The following is a 17,679-nucleotide window of genomic DNA, read 5'->3' as shown; positions in this document are numbered from 1 at the left end:
TTAATAATGTTAATCAATTCACCACCCTGCAATGTCGATATAGAATGCAAATAATTTGTTGACATCAAAAGGGTTAACGTAAATCTTCTTGAATGCAATTTGTGAAAATAAATAAATCTCACAGATCCAATAGTCTTTTGCGAAAACATAAAGTGTCAGTTTTTTTCACCTAAAGTCTTTCTAAGTATAATGACATGACATGAACACACTTATAATTGAAAATAAGAATTTGAACTTCTGTTGAGAGTTTCTCAGTTTGTGAGCCTTGAAACATAGAACACTTGAAACTCCTAGAGTCTTTCTTATGTGAAATAGATTTTGAAAATAGATTTATCATTAAAAGATGAATTTGAGTAATGGTGGAAAACTACGAAGTATCGTCACACGCAGCACTGGGTAAACCACTGTTCACGATTGGTAAGAAAGAAAAAAAAAAGAAAGTCAGTTTGTGACTACTCACTTATTAAAAAACTTGGCTTACGAATACTGATGAGAATCTGGAACATTCCGCGGGTGTGGATGATGACTCAAACTTGAAGTTCCACGAAGAAACCACGTTGACGTCATAGATGAAATGATGTTGAAGGTAGTTGGATCTTGTAGAATTTTCTGAAGATTTCTGCTGCTCGTGGAAATGATCTTAACACACGGAACATGCAAGTAGTATTTACAGATACTATGTTAATTTTAGGACGTCCAATGAGTGATCACAGTCCTTGTTGCAAAAAAAAAACCACTATTTTAAACTGTCACTGAGAACGTCCAACACAGTGCAAACACGTAATATTTCTCGTGACCGTCTCTAACCACAGTCTTTGAATCGTTGTCCTGACAGATAACACTGATTCTCTAATGTTGATAGGACTATCTTATTTTAGAAAAAGTTCTTAACTTTCACTAAGTTTATCACTGTAACATGTCATGTCCTAATATGGCACATAAATAAAAAGACACAGTCCAAGGATGTGCTATGTTAGAAAATAAGTTCTAGAGTAGTTAAAGTTACTGTACACGACAGTTTCTGTTGGTAATTTAATATTGTGTGCAATTAATTAAGTCCACACGTCATGTTGTGAATGTCCAATATATAACTTCGAACTTCACTGATTTCATACGTGTTATACTGATTTCATACGTGTTATACTTCGAAATGTCATAGTCGCGGCACAATAGACTACTTACGGTGCGGCATTTTTTTTTTTTTTTTTTTTTTTTTTTTTTTTTCAAGTACGATGGCTATTTACTAGCCCGTAATTTCGTCTCCGCGAAACACGACGAAAAGTACTGTCTTCGAGACTGCACGAACATACTATGTTACTCTCTTACTCATACACATTCTGCACTGCTAGACCAGACTGCTTGCAATGAACTGAACTGAACTCAACACACAACTATCTGTTAGCCTTGACCCAGTGGCATATATAGCTGGCGCTGGGAGGGGTAGTTTCTCTCGGTCATGTGACCGTAAGTGCGTAATTTCTGTTAGATTTTAAATCATTGTAACTCAGCAACCATAGGAGGGATTAATTTGGAATTTATAGAGGTTAATTTTCATGACGTCCGCTACCATTTAGCGTTTGTTCCATTAAAATTGGTACAGGCGTTGAACACTTGCGGAAAGAAAGATATTTACGAGAAATATCTCTAAGGGAGGTGAGCTTTAAACGACAGGTGACGTCACTTGACTCCGCCTAGCGCACTCGTGGAGTCTGGTACATACTGGAACATTCTTTTACTTAGATGTTCGTACTTCGGACGGATCTTATATGCTGGAACAACATTTCTTTTGATAAGTATGGACCAGGACCTAGGCTTTCCTGGTACAATACATACATACATACATACATACATACATCATTGTAGACTGTTATGCCTTTTAGCATTCAGTCTGCAAATTTACTAAACGCTGCCACAATCTTCTTTCTGTTACTCGTTCTGCAGCCTCATTTAGTTGTATATCTCTTATCTTTAAATCATTAGAAACCAAGTATAACCATTATTGTCTTGGTCTTCCTCTACTTCTCTTAGACTCCATGACCGAGTCCATTATTCTCTTACGTAACCTATCCTCCTCCATTCCCCTCACATGACCCCAATATTGAAGGTGGTTTAAGCGTACAGCTTCATCAATCTAGGTATCATTCCTATTTGGTCTTTATCTCCTCATTCCGAATACCCTCCTGCCATTCTTGCCACCTGTTTATACCAGCAATCATTCTTGCCGTTTTCATGTCTGTTACTACTAACTTATGAATAAGATATCCCACATCCACCCATCTTTGACTCCTATAAACCAAAGTTAGTCTGAAAACGGACCGGTGTAAAGATAGTTTTATTCACGAGCCGGTGTAAAGATAGTTTTGTCCAGGAGCTGACTTCTTTCTTACAGTATACTGTTGATCGCAACTTCAAACTCACTTCATTCAATCAATCACAACAATCACTAGTGATCTGCATTTAGGGCAGTCGCCCAGGTGGCAGATTCCCTATCTGTTGTTTTCCTACCCTTTTAGTAAATGGTTGCAAAGAAATTGGAAATTTATTGAACATCTCCCTTGGTAAGTTATTCCAATCCCTAACTCCCCTTCCTATAAACCAATATTTGCCCCAATTTGTCCTCTTGAATTCCAGCTTTATCTTCATATTGTGATCTTTCCTACTTTTAAAGACACCACTCAAACTTATTCGTCTATTGATATCAGTCCATGCCATCTCTCCACTGACAGCTCGGAACATACCACTAGTCGAGCATCTCGTCTCCTTTCTCCCAAGTCTCCCAGCCCAAACTTTGCAACATTTTAGTAATGCTACTCCTTTGTTGGAAATCACCCAGAACAAATCGAGCTGCTTTTCTTTGGATTCTTTCCAGTTCTTGAATCAAGTAATCCTGGTGAGGGTCCCATACACTGGAACCATACTCTAGATGGGGTCTTACCAGAGACTTGTGTGCCCTCTCCGTTACTTCCTTACTACAACCCCTAAATACCCTCATAACCATGTGCAGAGATCTGTATCCTTTATTTACAATCATATATATGTGATTACCCCTATGAAGATCTTTCCTTATGTTAACACCTAGGTACTTACAGTGATCCCCAAAAGGAACTTTCACCCCATCAACACAGTAATTAAAACTGAGAGGCCCTGACTTTTTACCCCATTTATCACCATACCATTGCCTGCTGTCCATCTCACAACATTATTGAGGTCATTTTGCATTTGCTCACAATCTTGTAACTTATATTTTACTCTATACAGAATAATATCATCCGTAAAAAGCCTTATCTCTGATTCCACTTCTTTACTCATATCATTTATATATATAGGAAAACATAAAGATCCAATAATACTGTCTTGAGGAATTTTCGTCTTAATTCTTACAGGGTCAGATAAAGCTTCGCCTATTGTAATTCTCTGAGATCTATTTTCTAGAAATATAGCAACCCATTTAATCACTACTTTGTCTAGTCCTATTGCACTCATTTTTTGCCAGTAGTCTCCCATGATCCACACTATCGAATGCCTGAATCCAAGATATCTGCTATATCTTGCTCAGTGGCGTATACTGAGGGCTACCAAGGCTATCAGTGAAGTCCAAATATCAATTGAGAATGATGGAAGTCTAAAGCACATAATAATGTAAGCATCTGAAACATTGTTTCACTTACAAAACTTGAAAGCAGTGAGAAAAAACGTTGCACAAATTTCTGAGAGCAAGGCATCGGAGACTGATATCGTAGCCCGGACTCTCGCCCCTCTCCCCTTGACTCGTAACACGTGGCTTGCTGCTGGATATCGGATAGGAGCGGGGACCGGCGGAGGGTGGGTGTGCTAGGCTTCGGTCCGTCAGATCGCCACTGCTAACCATCAACCATGCGTTACTCATCGTATATACTTCCTCACCTCATCCTTCTGTCAATGATATAGATAAGAGAGATAAGAAGATGTACAATATTATAGGGAAGGATCCACCTTTCAATACTCCGTAGTAAGTTGAACTAAAAAGTAGTTACAACCTGTTTATTGGGACCGGTTTCAACACATTTCAAGTGTCATCATCAGCCAATTAGCGAAGATCTTAAAACAACTAATACATTGAACAAGGCAAAAAATTAACATTGTATCATATCGTAGCAATTCAGTTAATGTTCAAAACACAATAATCACAGCCAAGAGAGTAAACAGAACATCACTATCTTGCGCCGAAAACAAATATAGTTGAAGTTCATAAGCAGGTCAAGTATGCACTTATGTAAAGTCGTTGCTAGGCAGGTCTTGGTCAACTCTTGTTCTTTTCCGACCCCGATGCTATTAGGTTTGCGAGGGCTAGGGAGTCTTTCATTTTCACGCCCCCTTGTCTTCCTTTAACCGATATCTTCATTTTTCGAAGTGTTGGTTCTCTTCCTCTTTTTTCCTTGAATTAGTGTTATATAAAGGATTGTTGCCCAATTGTATTTCCTCTAATAACAATAACCACCATCACCACCCTCTAATAAACGTTCCCCACCCCCTTTCTCTATTTATCATTTCTTTATCAATTACTACGGCAAGTTGTTTAGAGTTGAACCTCGTATTTCTTTCATTATTTCTTCCTATTTTTAATATATTTTTATTTGGCTTTATTCTTTTTTAACGTTTTAAATTATTTTAAAACCTATATATCCACTTTGAATTTGACGAAATTAAATCCTACACTGCTTTCCTAAGACTTCATTCACGTCACCTTTTACTCTTCGGCCGGAGAAACAAATGTCTACAAGACCTGCCTAGCAACGACTTTACATAAGTGCATACTTGACCTGCTTATGAACTTAAACTATATTTGTTTTCGGCGCAAGATAGTGATGTTCTGTTTACTCTCTTGACTGTGATTATTGTGTTTTGAACATTAACTGAATTGCTACGATATGATACAATGTTAATTTTTTGCCTGTGTTCAATGTATTAGTTGTTTTAAGATCTTCGCTAATTGGCTGATGATGACACTTGAAATGTGTTGAAACCGGTTCCAATAAATAGGTTGTAACTACTTTTTAGTTCAACTTACTACGGAGTATTGAAAGGTGGATCCTTCCCTATAATATTGTACATCTTATTTCTCTACTCAATACGGAACAATCATGAAGTTTTTAACTTTAAATAGATAAGAGAGTGCGGGTATTCCTCACTCCCATTTATTCTACATCCTTGTAGGAGGAGACTGAAGGGCTGCTGTTAGAAGAGCAATGTAGTTTTATTTTTATTGGTAGATCTGCTAAAATGAAATGCCAAATTTCAGGTTTAGTGTTTTTTTTTTTTTTGTTGGTTGGAATCGAAGCCGTGATCATGGGTTGGACACCACCACTGATCTCCAGAGGAAGCTAATTAACCAGTGAACGATGGGTACGACCGCTGTAAAATAATAATAATAATAATATATATTTATTGTTTGATTTTCTATATATAATATACGGTATGTGATAGGTATACAGGGTACATTTGCATTCTTTAATATCTGCAAGGTTTGTTCCATTTTTCTTGCATGTTGCAAACATGCTGTATTGTTGAGTGCAAAACAACTCGTATGATATATCCAAGAAAGCATGTTTTTGTTTCCAACCTATGAACTTTGATGGTATTTTATGTTGGTGTAAATTGACAGCCCATGTTGATAAATGTGGAATACAAGAATGTTGAAATTTTTCATGCAGATTACTCTCGGTTAAGGTGATACGGGTACTAGTGCTGGATCTAGCTGTAATGGCTATTTGACCTGGGAATAAATACTCTAATTTAATTAACGAAATGTGAAAAATCTCGAGTATCGAGTGAGGTCTTGTCGATGTGCTCCACAAAGCATGTCTCGGTATATGATCCTTTCCATGTGAACCGTAGCTACCTGATTTTGTGTTGTTTACTGCATATTTTTTGAGGAAAAAGACTTGTAAACCTTTGTGACATCTTGTCAATACTGAAACCAGTTTTTAAGGGTTAAAGGAAAATTAGAAATACATTCTATTAACCCAAACAAACCTTGATCATTTGGCAACAGGTTTAGCGGAAAAAATTAAATGAACCTTTAACAGAACTGCATATGTGATCTCTGCAACCTGCTATGTGACAGATATGATACCGTTTAAAAAAAAAAAAAAAAAAAAAAACGGCATCATTGAGCATTTTCAAGTACGAGGACGGTTTGAAAAGTTCTCGGAATCACCGGTAGATGTCAGTGCTAGAGCAACGAGGTTCCCGCGCAATAATCCCACATCCTTTGTGAGTGAACACGTGGTGCGTCAGTGCTCTAGCTTCAGGAGTGTGGTAGTGACGACTCTTTGTTGTTGTTCCCACGTAGTGATTTGTGACAATGGAGAAAACTGAGATTCGAGCAGTGATTAAATACTTTGTAAAGAAAGGTATGAAAGCAAAGGAAATTCATGCCGACTTTCAGAACACACTGGGGGACTCTGCTCCTTCATTTTCAACTGTTGCCAAGTAGACCAGCGAGTTTAAATTTGGTCGGGAGAGCTTGGATGATGATCCGCGTAATGGACAGCCAAAAAACGTTACGACCCCAGAATTTATCGCAAAAGTGCATAAAATGGTCATGGAGGATCGTCGACTGAATGTGCGGGAGATTACTGAAGCTGTAGGGATGTCTGCTGAACGGGTATATTTTATTTTAACCCTAGAATTGGGTATGAAAAAATTACCTGCAAGATGGGTGCCGTTGCTCTTGACATTGGACAATAAACGCACCAGATTGGAATGTCCGAACAAAGTCTGGCCTGTTTTCAGTGCAACCGACAAGATTTTTTGTGCCGGTTTGTGACTACAGATGAAACTTGGGTCCACTAGTATACCCCAGAGACAAACAGCAGTCAAAGCAGTGGAAACATGCTGATTCACCACCAAAGAAAGCAAAGGCAGTGCGTTCGGCCGGAAAGGTCATGGCCTCAGTTTTCTTGGATGCAAAAGGCATTCTGCTGATAGATTATCTTCCTACTGGTCAAACAATTACGGGGCAATACTATGCAAACCTCCTAGACCAACTGCAGGAAAAGATATGCGAAACAAGGCCTGGTTTGGCAAGGAAACAAGTCATAATTTCATCAGGACAACGCTCCGCCGTACACAAGTGTTATTGCCATGGCAAAACTTCGTGGACTGGGGTATGAATTGTTGCCACATCTACCTTATTCACCTTATTTGGCACCATCAGACTTTCTTCTATTCCCCAAGCTGAAAATTTTCCTCGGTGCAAGGAGATTTTCTACAAGGGAAGAACTGACAGCCGGTTTGGAGAGGTATTTTGCAGGTCTGGAGGAATCTCATTTTCGAGATGGGATCAAGGCATTGGAACATAGCTGGACCAAATGCATTAGTCTACAGGGAGACTGTGTTGAAAAATAAAAGCAGTTCCACCGAGGTAAGATACTTGATTCTAGTATATTCCGAGAACTTTTCAAAGCACCTATGTAATTCCTACGAAAGTTCCTCAGTACTTGTAAAAACAGGCATGTAATAAAATCCGCTAATCGAAATGTCCTATTGATGAGATAATATTGGTTGTTATTTTATTAATATTTCAAATCGCACCAAGACAGATAGGTCTTATGGCGATTGTAGAATAGGAAAGGTCCTGGAAAGAAGAATCCTCAGAAAAATTATGGGAGCTGTCCAAACGGAAAGCGGATGGAAACTTTGGAGAAACAAAGTAGTTTACCAGAAGATGGAAAGAATCTGAGACACCATGAGGAAAAGGAGGCTGGCGTTTCTTGGACATCTATACAGAATGAACGCAAACAGACTTACCAAACAGATATTTGATTACTTCTGGAGAAAAAAGACCACTACAGCATGGATTAAGGAGACAAAGAAGGATATGGAAAGGTTAAGCATCTTGGAAGACCAGCTGTTAGAAAGGAATACGTTTAGGAACACACTGAAGAATTTGGAAGGTGTTCAAGCCGCAGGAAGAACTAGGAAGACCGGAAGAGCCTGGATAGATTAACAATGGAAGCAGGCTAGTGAACGCATGAAGGAGTATTGGACACAGAGAAAACTCCGCAAGAAGAGAAAGAAATGAAATTGTAGTGTGATCCTTAGTGGTCAGTTCACTTGTAAAAAAAATATATTATAATAATAATAATAATAATAATAATAATAATAATAATAATAATGGGGCATGGCATCTATATAGGCTTGGTGTTGACCTAATTTGGATAAAATGAATGGCGAAGCCACCATAAACATACAGTCCCCAAGCCAGGGGAATTAACAGTATGAGAGGGCTGATTATGGAAACTGAACCGGGGCCATCGGACCAAAGGCAAACGTTCTATCCAATTAGCCACAAAGCTGGACTTTCATTTGCTAAACCTTAGGCTACCATCTCCAGTGATCAGGGGTTGAGAATTGGCAATAGCAGAGGCCAGGGCAGTAGCCTGTAAAGCAGCCTTGACAACACAGCAGGCTTCTCAATTGGCTGCAGCTCAAAACGCTGAAAGCTTGACGTTCACTAAGCCAACCATCGAAAAGAGGTAACCTATGTCTAGTGGTAGCCCATGTCTTAATCCCAGCATACACCACTGATCTTGCTGGAATCCTGCAAGTTGAGCTTCAGTGGAATAACCTTTCCTGAACCCGAACTGCCTTCTATCAAACCAGTTATTAATTTCGCAAACATGTGTAATATAATCAGAAAGAATGCTCTCCCAAAGCTTACATGCAATGCATGTCAAACTGACTGGCCTGTAATTTTCAGCTTTATGTCTATCACCCTTTCCTTTATACACAGGAGCTGCTATAGCAACTCTCCATTCATTTGTTATAGCTCCTTCATGCAAACAATAATCAAATAAGTACTTCAGATATGGTACTACATCCCAACCTATTGTCTTTAATATACCCCCAGAAATCTTATCAATTCTAGCCACTTGTCTACTTTTCAACTTTTGTATCTTATTGTAAATGTCATTGTTATCATATGTAAACTTTATAATTCTTTAGCATTAGTCACCTCCTCTATCTGGGCATTATCCTTGTAACCAACGATCTTTACACACTGCTGACTGAATACTTCTGCCTTTTGAAGATCCTCACATACACACTCCCCTTGTTCATTAATGACCGAACTCGATAGCTGCAGTCGCTTAAGTGCAGCCAGTATCCAGTATTCGGGAGATAGTGGGTTTGAACCCCACTATCAGCAGCCCTGAAGATGGTTTTCAGTGGTTTCCAATTTTCACACCAGGCAAATACTGAGGCTGTACCTTAATTAAGGCCACGGCCGCTTCCTTCCAAGTCCTAGCCGATTCCTGTCCCATCGTCGCCAGAAGACATATCTGTGTCGGTGCGACGTGAAGCCATTAGCAGATAAGATGATGTTCATTAATGATTCCTGGAATGCCATTCTTGGTACCTGTTTCTGCCTTAAAGTGCCTATACATACCTTTCCATTTTTCACTAAAATTTGTATGACTGCCAGTTATGCTTGCCGTCATGTTATCCTTAGCTGACTTCTTTGCTAGATTCAATTTCCTAGTAAGTTCCTTCAATTTCTCCTTATTTCCACAGCCATTTTTATCTCTATTTCTTTCCAATCTGCACCTCCTTCTTTGTCTCTTTATTTCTCTGTCCTTACCACCCTTAAAGGTTTTCATACACCTTAACAATTGCTTTAAACTAATTCCAGAGTCTGTTTACATTTTTATTTATCGTTTTTCACCGATCATAGTTACTTTTCAAAAACTCCCTCGTGTCTGCTTTATCAGTCGTATGGTACTGCCTAATATTCCTACTTTTAAGACCTTCCTTTCTATCGTGTTTATTTGTAACTACAACAAAAACAGCTTTGTAGTCACTGATACCATCTACAGGTTCTTATTTTTAGCTGGTTCCGCAGCACCACTCGGTGCACGGCACGGCTGGCGCAATGACACTTGTTCACTAGCCGGTATAATACACGCTTTTCCTCCCCACTACTCACGGCAATTTTGCACTATTTCTAGTGAAACTATTAGTCTAAAACCTTCCTGACATTACATTTGATGTTCAAAATGTTGTCCCTCAGCTGTTAAACATGCCTGACACATCGTAAATAGGTTTACAGGCACTTGGTGAATCTCATCCCGTGTGATGTTGGAATTAACTTGTGTAATGTTCTCTTATAGTTTCTACTCTTGTGTGAGGGTTGTTCACATACACTTTTCCCTTCAACATCCCCCACAGATAATAATCCCAGGGATTTAAATCAGGAGGTCTAGGGGGATAATTAACCACACTATCTTCGAAAACTTCCCGTTTTACCTCCATAGACTGATTAGTAGTGTGTGCCGTTGCATTATCTTGCATAAAGGAACCATTACTCCTTTCTTCTTCTGTCAGCTCTTGAAAGAATGATCTGAGAATGAGGTCTATATAGTGATCAGCCTTTATTGTTTCATGGAAAAATATAAGCCCTATAATAATTCTGTGAGCACTTATTGTGCACCAAACTCCTGTTTTTACATCATGAAGTGGATGGACATGCAGCTGACGGGGATTTTCTGCACACCAGTATCGATTGTTTTGACTGACTGAAGCAGCCAGTTACAATACCGAACCCTAGCGAAACTGTCAGGTACTCGTAAATATTGGGCAGGAGTGGGTTTGTTCGATTTTACTTTTAACAGTTTTGTTGCTTTGTGGGCAGAAGATAATGACGTATTAGCTTGTACGGCGAGACACGACAGGGATTTTGTTGGAGTTCTTTCCAAGAGAGCTCCTATTTCGTCAATTTTTCCTCTGTTAAAATGGTTCGTCTCCTGCGTGATTTCTTGTTAAGAATGGACCCGGTGGTGCGGAACTTCTTTACTAATTTACGTACCGTGCTTCTACAGTTCAGCACTAACATTTTTATGTCATCCCTACTTGACTTCCAGGTCCCTGTACCCTTATGACCGCTCCCTAAACGTACCTCCCTATAACCCTTCTAAACAAATTTCCTAACTTATACACTGCAGTTTATGTGAAGGCCATCTGAGCGCAAATCCCTATCTCCTACCCAGCCATTAGGATCTAGAAATCTCACTCCCAGGTTCCCACATACCCACTCCACAGTCTCATTTAAATACCCACTCATCTTCCGGTCAGTATTCCACTGATAACAATCTCCGTTTCCTTAAACTTCACCCGTGCTGCATTTATCAGATCCCACACATCCCCAACTATGTTAGTATTTATACCTGCTTGTCTTACGTTGTAGTACCAATATGAAACACTACCACCTTTTCCTTTCCCTCCTTTTTCTACTTTCCTCAACATCTGCCTCAACCTAATTCCTGGATAACACTCTACCCTGGTTCCCTGTCCTCCACACACTTTCCCCACACGTCTAACAATGGAATCCCCCATGATCAAATCCTCAACCCTACCCACCTCATTTGATCCCCTCCTGGTTAGCCCTGTCTTTCCTGATAGCTGCAGAAGCTACTTCCTCCTCCCTTTTCTCCCTCCCATGACCCTCTTCCACCTGTCTTTTCCCATCCACTACTACACATTTCCCTTAACTATCTTTTCCTTTTCTCCTACTCCCATACTTCTCAGCAACAGTTCCCTGTTCCTCATTTTCCCTCTGCTTGATTCAATCTCGCATACTATACTGCTATCCTGGGAGTATACACATTGTAAATATTGAAATTATCTACCTGTTCCTGCTTTGTAGGCGTTCATAGTTTACCTGGATCATCTACTGAAAGGTATAAATTTGCAGGGAGGGATTCACTTAGGTGGAAATATAGTAACATACCTGCCCACTTTTATGATTTATCCATAAAGTTTACGGAAAGTGTTGTATGTTAGGATTTTACGGATGAACCATAATATTTTACCATTTTAATAGAAACTTGCATTTTGAAATTGCGGCAAAATGGTACTTATGCAGGAGTTCGATAGATGGTGATTGTATTTCGATGGGAGACTTACTTAAACACATTCATTAATTACACCATTTCCTTTGTTCCAATTACTGATAAGTCGGAGGAGCAATCGTTCGATAGTCATTTCTTTATTTTCGGTAGTGCAGTATTTTAGCGTTATGTAATTCGGTTATGTCCTATTTGGCTATACCTGTGTGTTGTGTTTTGTTTGTGTGTTATATCCTGAAGATTCAGCCATATATCAGGTGTATGCATAAGTCGTTTCCGGCTTCACTAAGAGATGGCGCCAGCGAACAGTACGCAGCGTATGAATTTGACACATGTCAGTTAGTTCGTCTGGCATTAACCTACCAACACACACAAGTTGAGTCCGCCAAACACTAGCGCCTGTGTTGTATCATTCATTGATCATGTATTAATTATTAAGGGTTGTAAATTTCATGTTGTAGGTCCATATTGAACTGAGAAAAAGAAAATTTGCGGCATGCATTGCTTTTCTTATTTAATCAAAATAAAACGGCTGTGGAAAGTTATCGTTTGCTGGTAGAAACATATGGTGAACACGCTCCATCGATTAGAACATATGAGACATGGTTTCGGCAATTTAAGCTTGGTGATTTCAATGTGAAGGACAGTGCACTCTGGTAGACCACAAAAGTGCTGAGATGAGCAAGCTCGGCGAAACCGTTATTGCACAACCCTATCGCCAACAAATGATTAATTTAAATCACTCATTGATCGAAAGATGACTGGAATGAGCCAGAAGACATGGCAAAGTGATTTTGTTACACAGCAATGCGCCATCTCACACAGTGAAAGACACCTTGGAATCGCTTGGATGGAACACCCTCCGCACCCACCGTACTACCCATCTGACTATCACCTCTTTGCATCAGTGGGGCACGCGCTTGAAGAGCAGCACTTCGGCAATTTCTAGGAAGTTGAAAAATGGCTCGGCGAATGGTTTGCCGCAAAAGACAAGCAGTTTCTCTGGTATGGTATTCATAACTTACCTGAAAGATGGGTGAAGTGTGTAGAACCCAATGGCCAATATTTTGAATAAACAAAAAAAAAATTTTCCCTTGAAAGTTACATGTTTTCTTTACCAAAAAAACTGGCAAAAACGTATGCATACACCTGGTATTAGTAAGGTATTAAGCTTCTGTAATTTGCAGTATTAAATCAGCTTGGTTTTACTCTACCTCTTTTTTTTGCTGGCATGAAAAAGTTTTACGAATTTTCTTTCCACAAAGTTGGCAGATATGTAGTAAGCAGTTTGGCCTATGCCAATGACTTGGTCTTAATGGTTGGATTGTGTTGAAAGCCTGCATTCTAATTAATGTATCTTACAAGACTTCTGGGATTCAATAATTATTTTGTTTCGCTCTGTTCGTTTCATCGTTGTACAAATCCCTGTCTATACCAGTCTATGTTGGAGCCATTTCTGATACACCTTTTTACATTTACGAACTGCTCTCACTTCATCAATCCACCATGATGATCAATTTTTTTCCCATCTTTACACAAAGTTGTTCCTAGGCATTCCCTTGCTGATTCTACTAGAGTATCCCTGTATCCTTAACCTGCTTTCTATCTTTTGTTTGGAACTTTTCACTAATCATATCCATGTACTTCTTGAATAATTTCCTCATTCTGGGGCTTTTCTACCCTTATTCGTCTGCAGGCAAGTTCAGAATTGGTTGTGGTATAGTCTATTATGAATCTGGTGCCCCTACCCTCCCATGTGTAGCAGTGAATAGCCTTATGCTTGAAGAATGTATTCATAACTGCTAATCCCATCCTAGCACAGAAGTCCAGTAATCGCTTCCCATTCCTATTACCTTCCATATTTACCCAACATCTTGCCATATCTTTCAATTCTATTTCCAGCTCTCTTTTTTAAATCGTCCATTAGCACTATCCTATCCTTCCTGTTGACCCTGACTATAATGTTACTTAGTGCTTTGTAAAACTTGTCAACTTCATCGTAACCTGCACCCTCACATGGTGAATACACTGAGACAATTTCCGTTCTAATTTCTCCAACTGCAATATTTACCCACATCATTTGCTCATTTACATGCCTAACAGAAATCAAATTGCATGTAATAGTATTTATAATGAACAGTCCTACACCACAGTCTGCCATTGCCTTTTTAACACCCGTCAAGAACACTTTATAGTCTCTTATCTCATCCTCGTTATCTCTCCATACCCGAATATCATTAACTCCTAACACATTGTTTGTGTTATTTCTATCATTTCAAAGTGTTCTGTAGTATTTTTTTTATGTTCACTGTTAAATATGTTTTCGTAGCATTTAGTGTCAAAATAGTTAATGTTATAAAAATTTTGTAAATATTATAAACTACTTAGTAGATGCACTTTTTATGTCATTCTATTTTTAAAAGAAAAAATCTGTTGGAACTAATTGATGGTTGTCATCATAAAGGCCTTCCCTTGTTCTATGTTCTGTTATTCTTTCAGTACTTGAAATGTGTCTTGCAGTGACAAATACCAGCAGGTGAGCTCTGTGGAATGGTCTTCTTCAGGCGATATGTATGCAGTGTTGTTCCCAAGTCGTGTTGATGTTTATAATATGGAAACTGCTGGAGTGATTTATTCCTTTGAATCGAAGAAGAAACTCACATGTATCTTTTTCATGAATGTAAGTGTTGCATTTTGTTTCTTTGCATAGTAGTCTTTCGATATCGTGTTTCACAGGATGCGACTTGTTATAGTAATTTTTTAAATTATAAAACTATAATCTTTAGATTTTCTTTTCATTGGGAGGCTCATAAATCACTGCCCATTTATTCTGTTTTATTGATATAGGAGGGTCCCATCCGACTCCTTTGCTGAATGATCAGCGTGGAGGCCTTCAGTTCAGAGGGTTCCAGGTTCGATTCTCGGCCTTGTCGGGAATTTTAATCACGTGTGATTAATTCTTTTGGCTCGGTGATTGGGTGTTTGTGTTTGTCCCAACACTCCCCTCTTCATATTCAGATAATGCACCACACTACCAATCACAATAGAAACACGCAATAGTGATTTTATCCTTCACTATAGGATTGGCATCAGAAAGGGCATCTGGCTGTAAAACAGGGCCAAATCCACATGTGTGACACAGTTCACACCAACGCCCCACAGGTGTGAGAAAAGCGGTCGAAGAAGAAAATGATATAGGAGGGTTCTTCCGCTCCCCCTTAACAGTGTTTTCTTCATTGTTGAAGTTTGAAGTATTGTGCCTTCATCGTCTGAATTTCTTTGCTAGGTGGTGGTGGTGATCATTGTATGTTTATTTTAAGAGGAAGTACAACTGGATAATCTTCTCAATACTAACCAGAAGAAAAACAGAAAACTTCTGACCCTTGAAAAAGTGAAGCATTAGAAAGAGAAAGGAAAGTGCCATGAAGGGTGTGCAAATGAGACTCCCTTTGCTTAAAAAACCTAAACCATCGGGTCAGAAGAGCACACGAGTTGAAAATAAGGAGGCTAACACAAGTAAGTGGAAACAATACCAGATTGAGTAAGAGGACCTGTGGTCTCTGACCTATGCTCCCAAGTTGAGATCCCTTGGTGCTTCCCCTTTCAGTCATCTCTTATGACACAGGTAGAGGGGGGAAAAATTAAAATGTAATTGATTTGTTCACCTACTCTTTGTGTTTAGTTTGTAAATGTATCTCTGGTTTCATAGATTCATTTGAGAGTTTGCAACAAAGAATACAGACAGACCATTCAGCATTATTGATATAGGAAGTTCCGCTCCCATAATGGTGTATTATTCACTGTTGAAGTATGAGGTATTGTGCCATGATTATCATCTGAATCCAATTCTTTTCCATGTTTAAGTTCTGCTGTACCACACTTTAACAATTTATCCATATCTGGTATCACAAAATAATGTTGAAATACGTAAGGATGCAACAAAGGAGACTATACTAGCAAAGCGGTATATGATTAGAATTCACTCACACTATTTTAATCCCATTTTCACACCAGGTAAATGCTGGGGCTGTACCTTAATTAAGGCCACGGCCGCTTCCTTCCAACTCCTAGGCCTTTCCTATCCTATCGTCGCCATAAGACCTATCTGTGTCGGTGCGACGTAAAGCCCGTAGAAAAAAAAAAAAAACCACTATTTTAACCTATAAGCAATCGGTGGGTAAAACCGGTAGAGCTAAATGAGCAACTTGCTAACAAACACATGCACACTACACTCACTGTTCTTGCAACATGAAAAGTGATCAATATTAATTATTGTTATGGAGATATTGTGGTGGACAGATGTGAAAGAAGGTGCGGGCATGAATGGTTGGATAGAAAAAAAAATTAACTTGCAGATTAAAGCTTTAACATTTGGAATATATTTCTTTCCTGATTTTTTTTTCTTTTCAAAGTTTACACTTTGCTAAGCAAATAACAAATAATCAGGTACAACGTCTAGCTCGTGAGCTCGAGAAACAGTATAAGAAAAATCTAGAATAATCAGATAACAACAATTTAGCAACATGAGCTTGAAGTCCCCCCGTTACAAATTTAACAAGAGCACCATTGCTCCCTTCAGTACATACTCAAGGAGACAGAGCTCCAAATTTTACATCACTAGAAAGAGCGCCTTTGCTCCACGCAATTACTCACTAGGCGACTATTCTTGAATATTTACAAGTTCCAGGCCTTCTTTAAGACAATCTATATTTAACAAAACCAACAGTAGACACTACCTTATTTGCACAACAGACAAAATTACATAGGCAAATATAATGAAAATAGTGAATTTTAACAGGGGCAATAAGTGCCCATTCTACCTGGCCTTGGTTTAAAAAAAGGGTTTAAGTTACCGGGCAAAAATCTAAATATTAGGAGGCAAACACTTGCACTCCCTTGGAATTCACCAGAACATCATTAAAAACCTATGTGGGCTTATGGCCCGAAGTTATAGAGGCTAACTCTATACTACGGAGGCGACTAGGTGAAAAGAAAAAAATTTAATTTCCAAAATTAAGAGGTAGATTTTAAAGATTACAAAATCATAGTCAGATCAATATCAAGTTGAAAGGGAATACAAGAGGGTACTCACTCTTTATTCCGTAAGTTCGGTTAAGTTCTACTTGTTTGAGAATTTACATTGAGAATAGAAGTTACATTAGGAAATAAATTTTCAACCTTGCTCTCGAACTAGCTTTCAAAGACTATTACATGGTTAACGGGCTTTGCCATTACTTTTGAGCAGGTGGACCTCCCGGCGATGGACGAGGTAGCCCTTCCCCTGCCTTCGCTACAGACACACACTAAACCTCTCGACTGGAGCGATCGAAAGACAACATGGCCCGAAATGTCCCAGCTTTTGTAGCGGAGAGGAAGACTCCAGATTTCTGACACACCCACAATTTCCATTGGACAATAAAATAAATATCAAAACTCTGATTGGTTACTTAAATAAATGTACAAAACTTTCTATTGGCTACAATTTTAAGCTGGCAGGAAGAGATAAAAGTGCTGATAATCTTAGAACACCAAAAACAATCAATAAACAATTCAGTTTAGGAAACCTTGACACACAAAATTACTTTGAAAATTATTTGTTCATCCTCTCCCCAGAGGGCGCACATAAGTTGAAAGTAGAGACATCTGTCGATGAATGTTCAAACTATTTCCGAAATGAGTTTCAGAGTTTCTGTTATAGATGGCTTACAAGGCGCTTGTTTTAAATGCACGGGGCGGATGTACCTCTGGTACAATAATATCATACATACATTATCATTGTTGACTGTTGTGCCTT

The 17,679-nt window shown here is 38.8% G+C and overlaps 1 protein-coding gene across 1 annotated transcript in view; it reads left to right on the top strand.

Annotated features, from left to right (window-relative positions):
• The window catches only part of LOC136874633 (p21-activated protein kinase-interacting protein 1-like), a 119,234-nt gene that overhangs the window by 83,012 nt on the left and 18,543 nt on the right, over nucleotides 1-17,679 (top strand). Inside the window, exon 5 of the mRNA XM_067148261.2 lies at nucleotides 14,406-14,565. Coding sequence (XP_067004362.2) covers nucleotides 14,406-14,565 — 160 coding nt within the window. The remainder of the gene's footprint in view (nucleotides 1-14,405; nucleotides 14,566-17,679) is intronic.

The sequence above is a fragment of the Anabrus simplex genome, chromosome 1, assembly GCF_040414725.1.
Source record: "Anabrus simplex isolate iqAnaSimp1 chromosome 1, ASM4041472v1, whole genome shotgun sequence".
NCBI lineage: Eukaryota > Metazoa > Arthropoda > Insecta > Orthoptera > Tettigoniidae > Anabrus > Anabrus simplex.
Note: the sequence above shows the minus strand (reverse complement) of the source record. Positions and strands in the feature narration are given on the sequence as shown.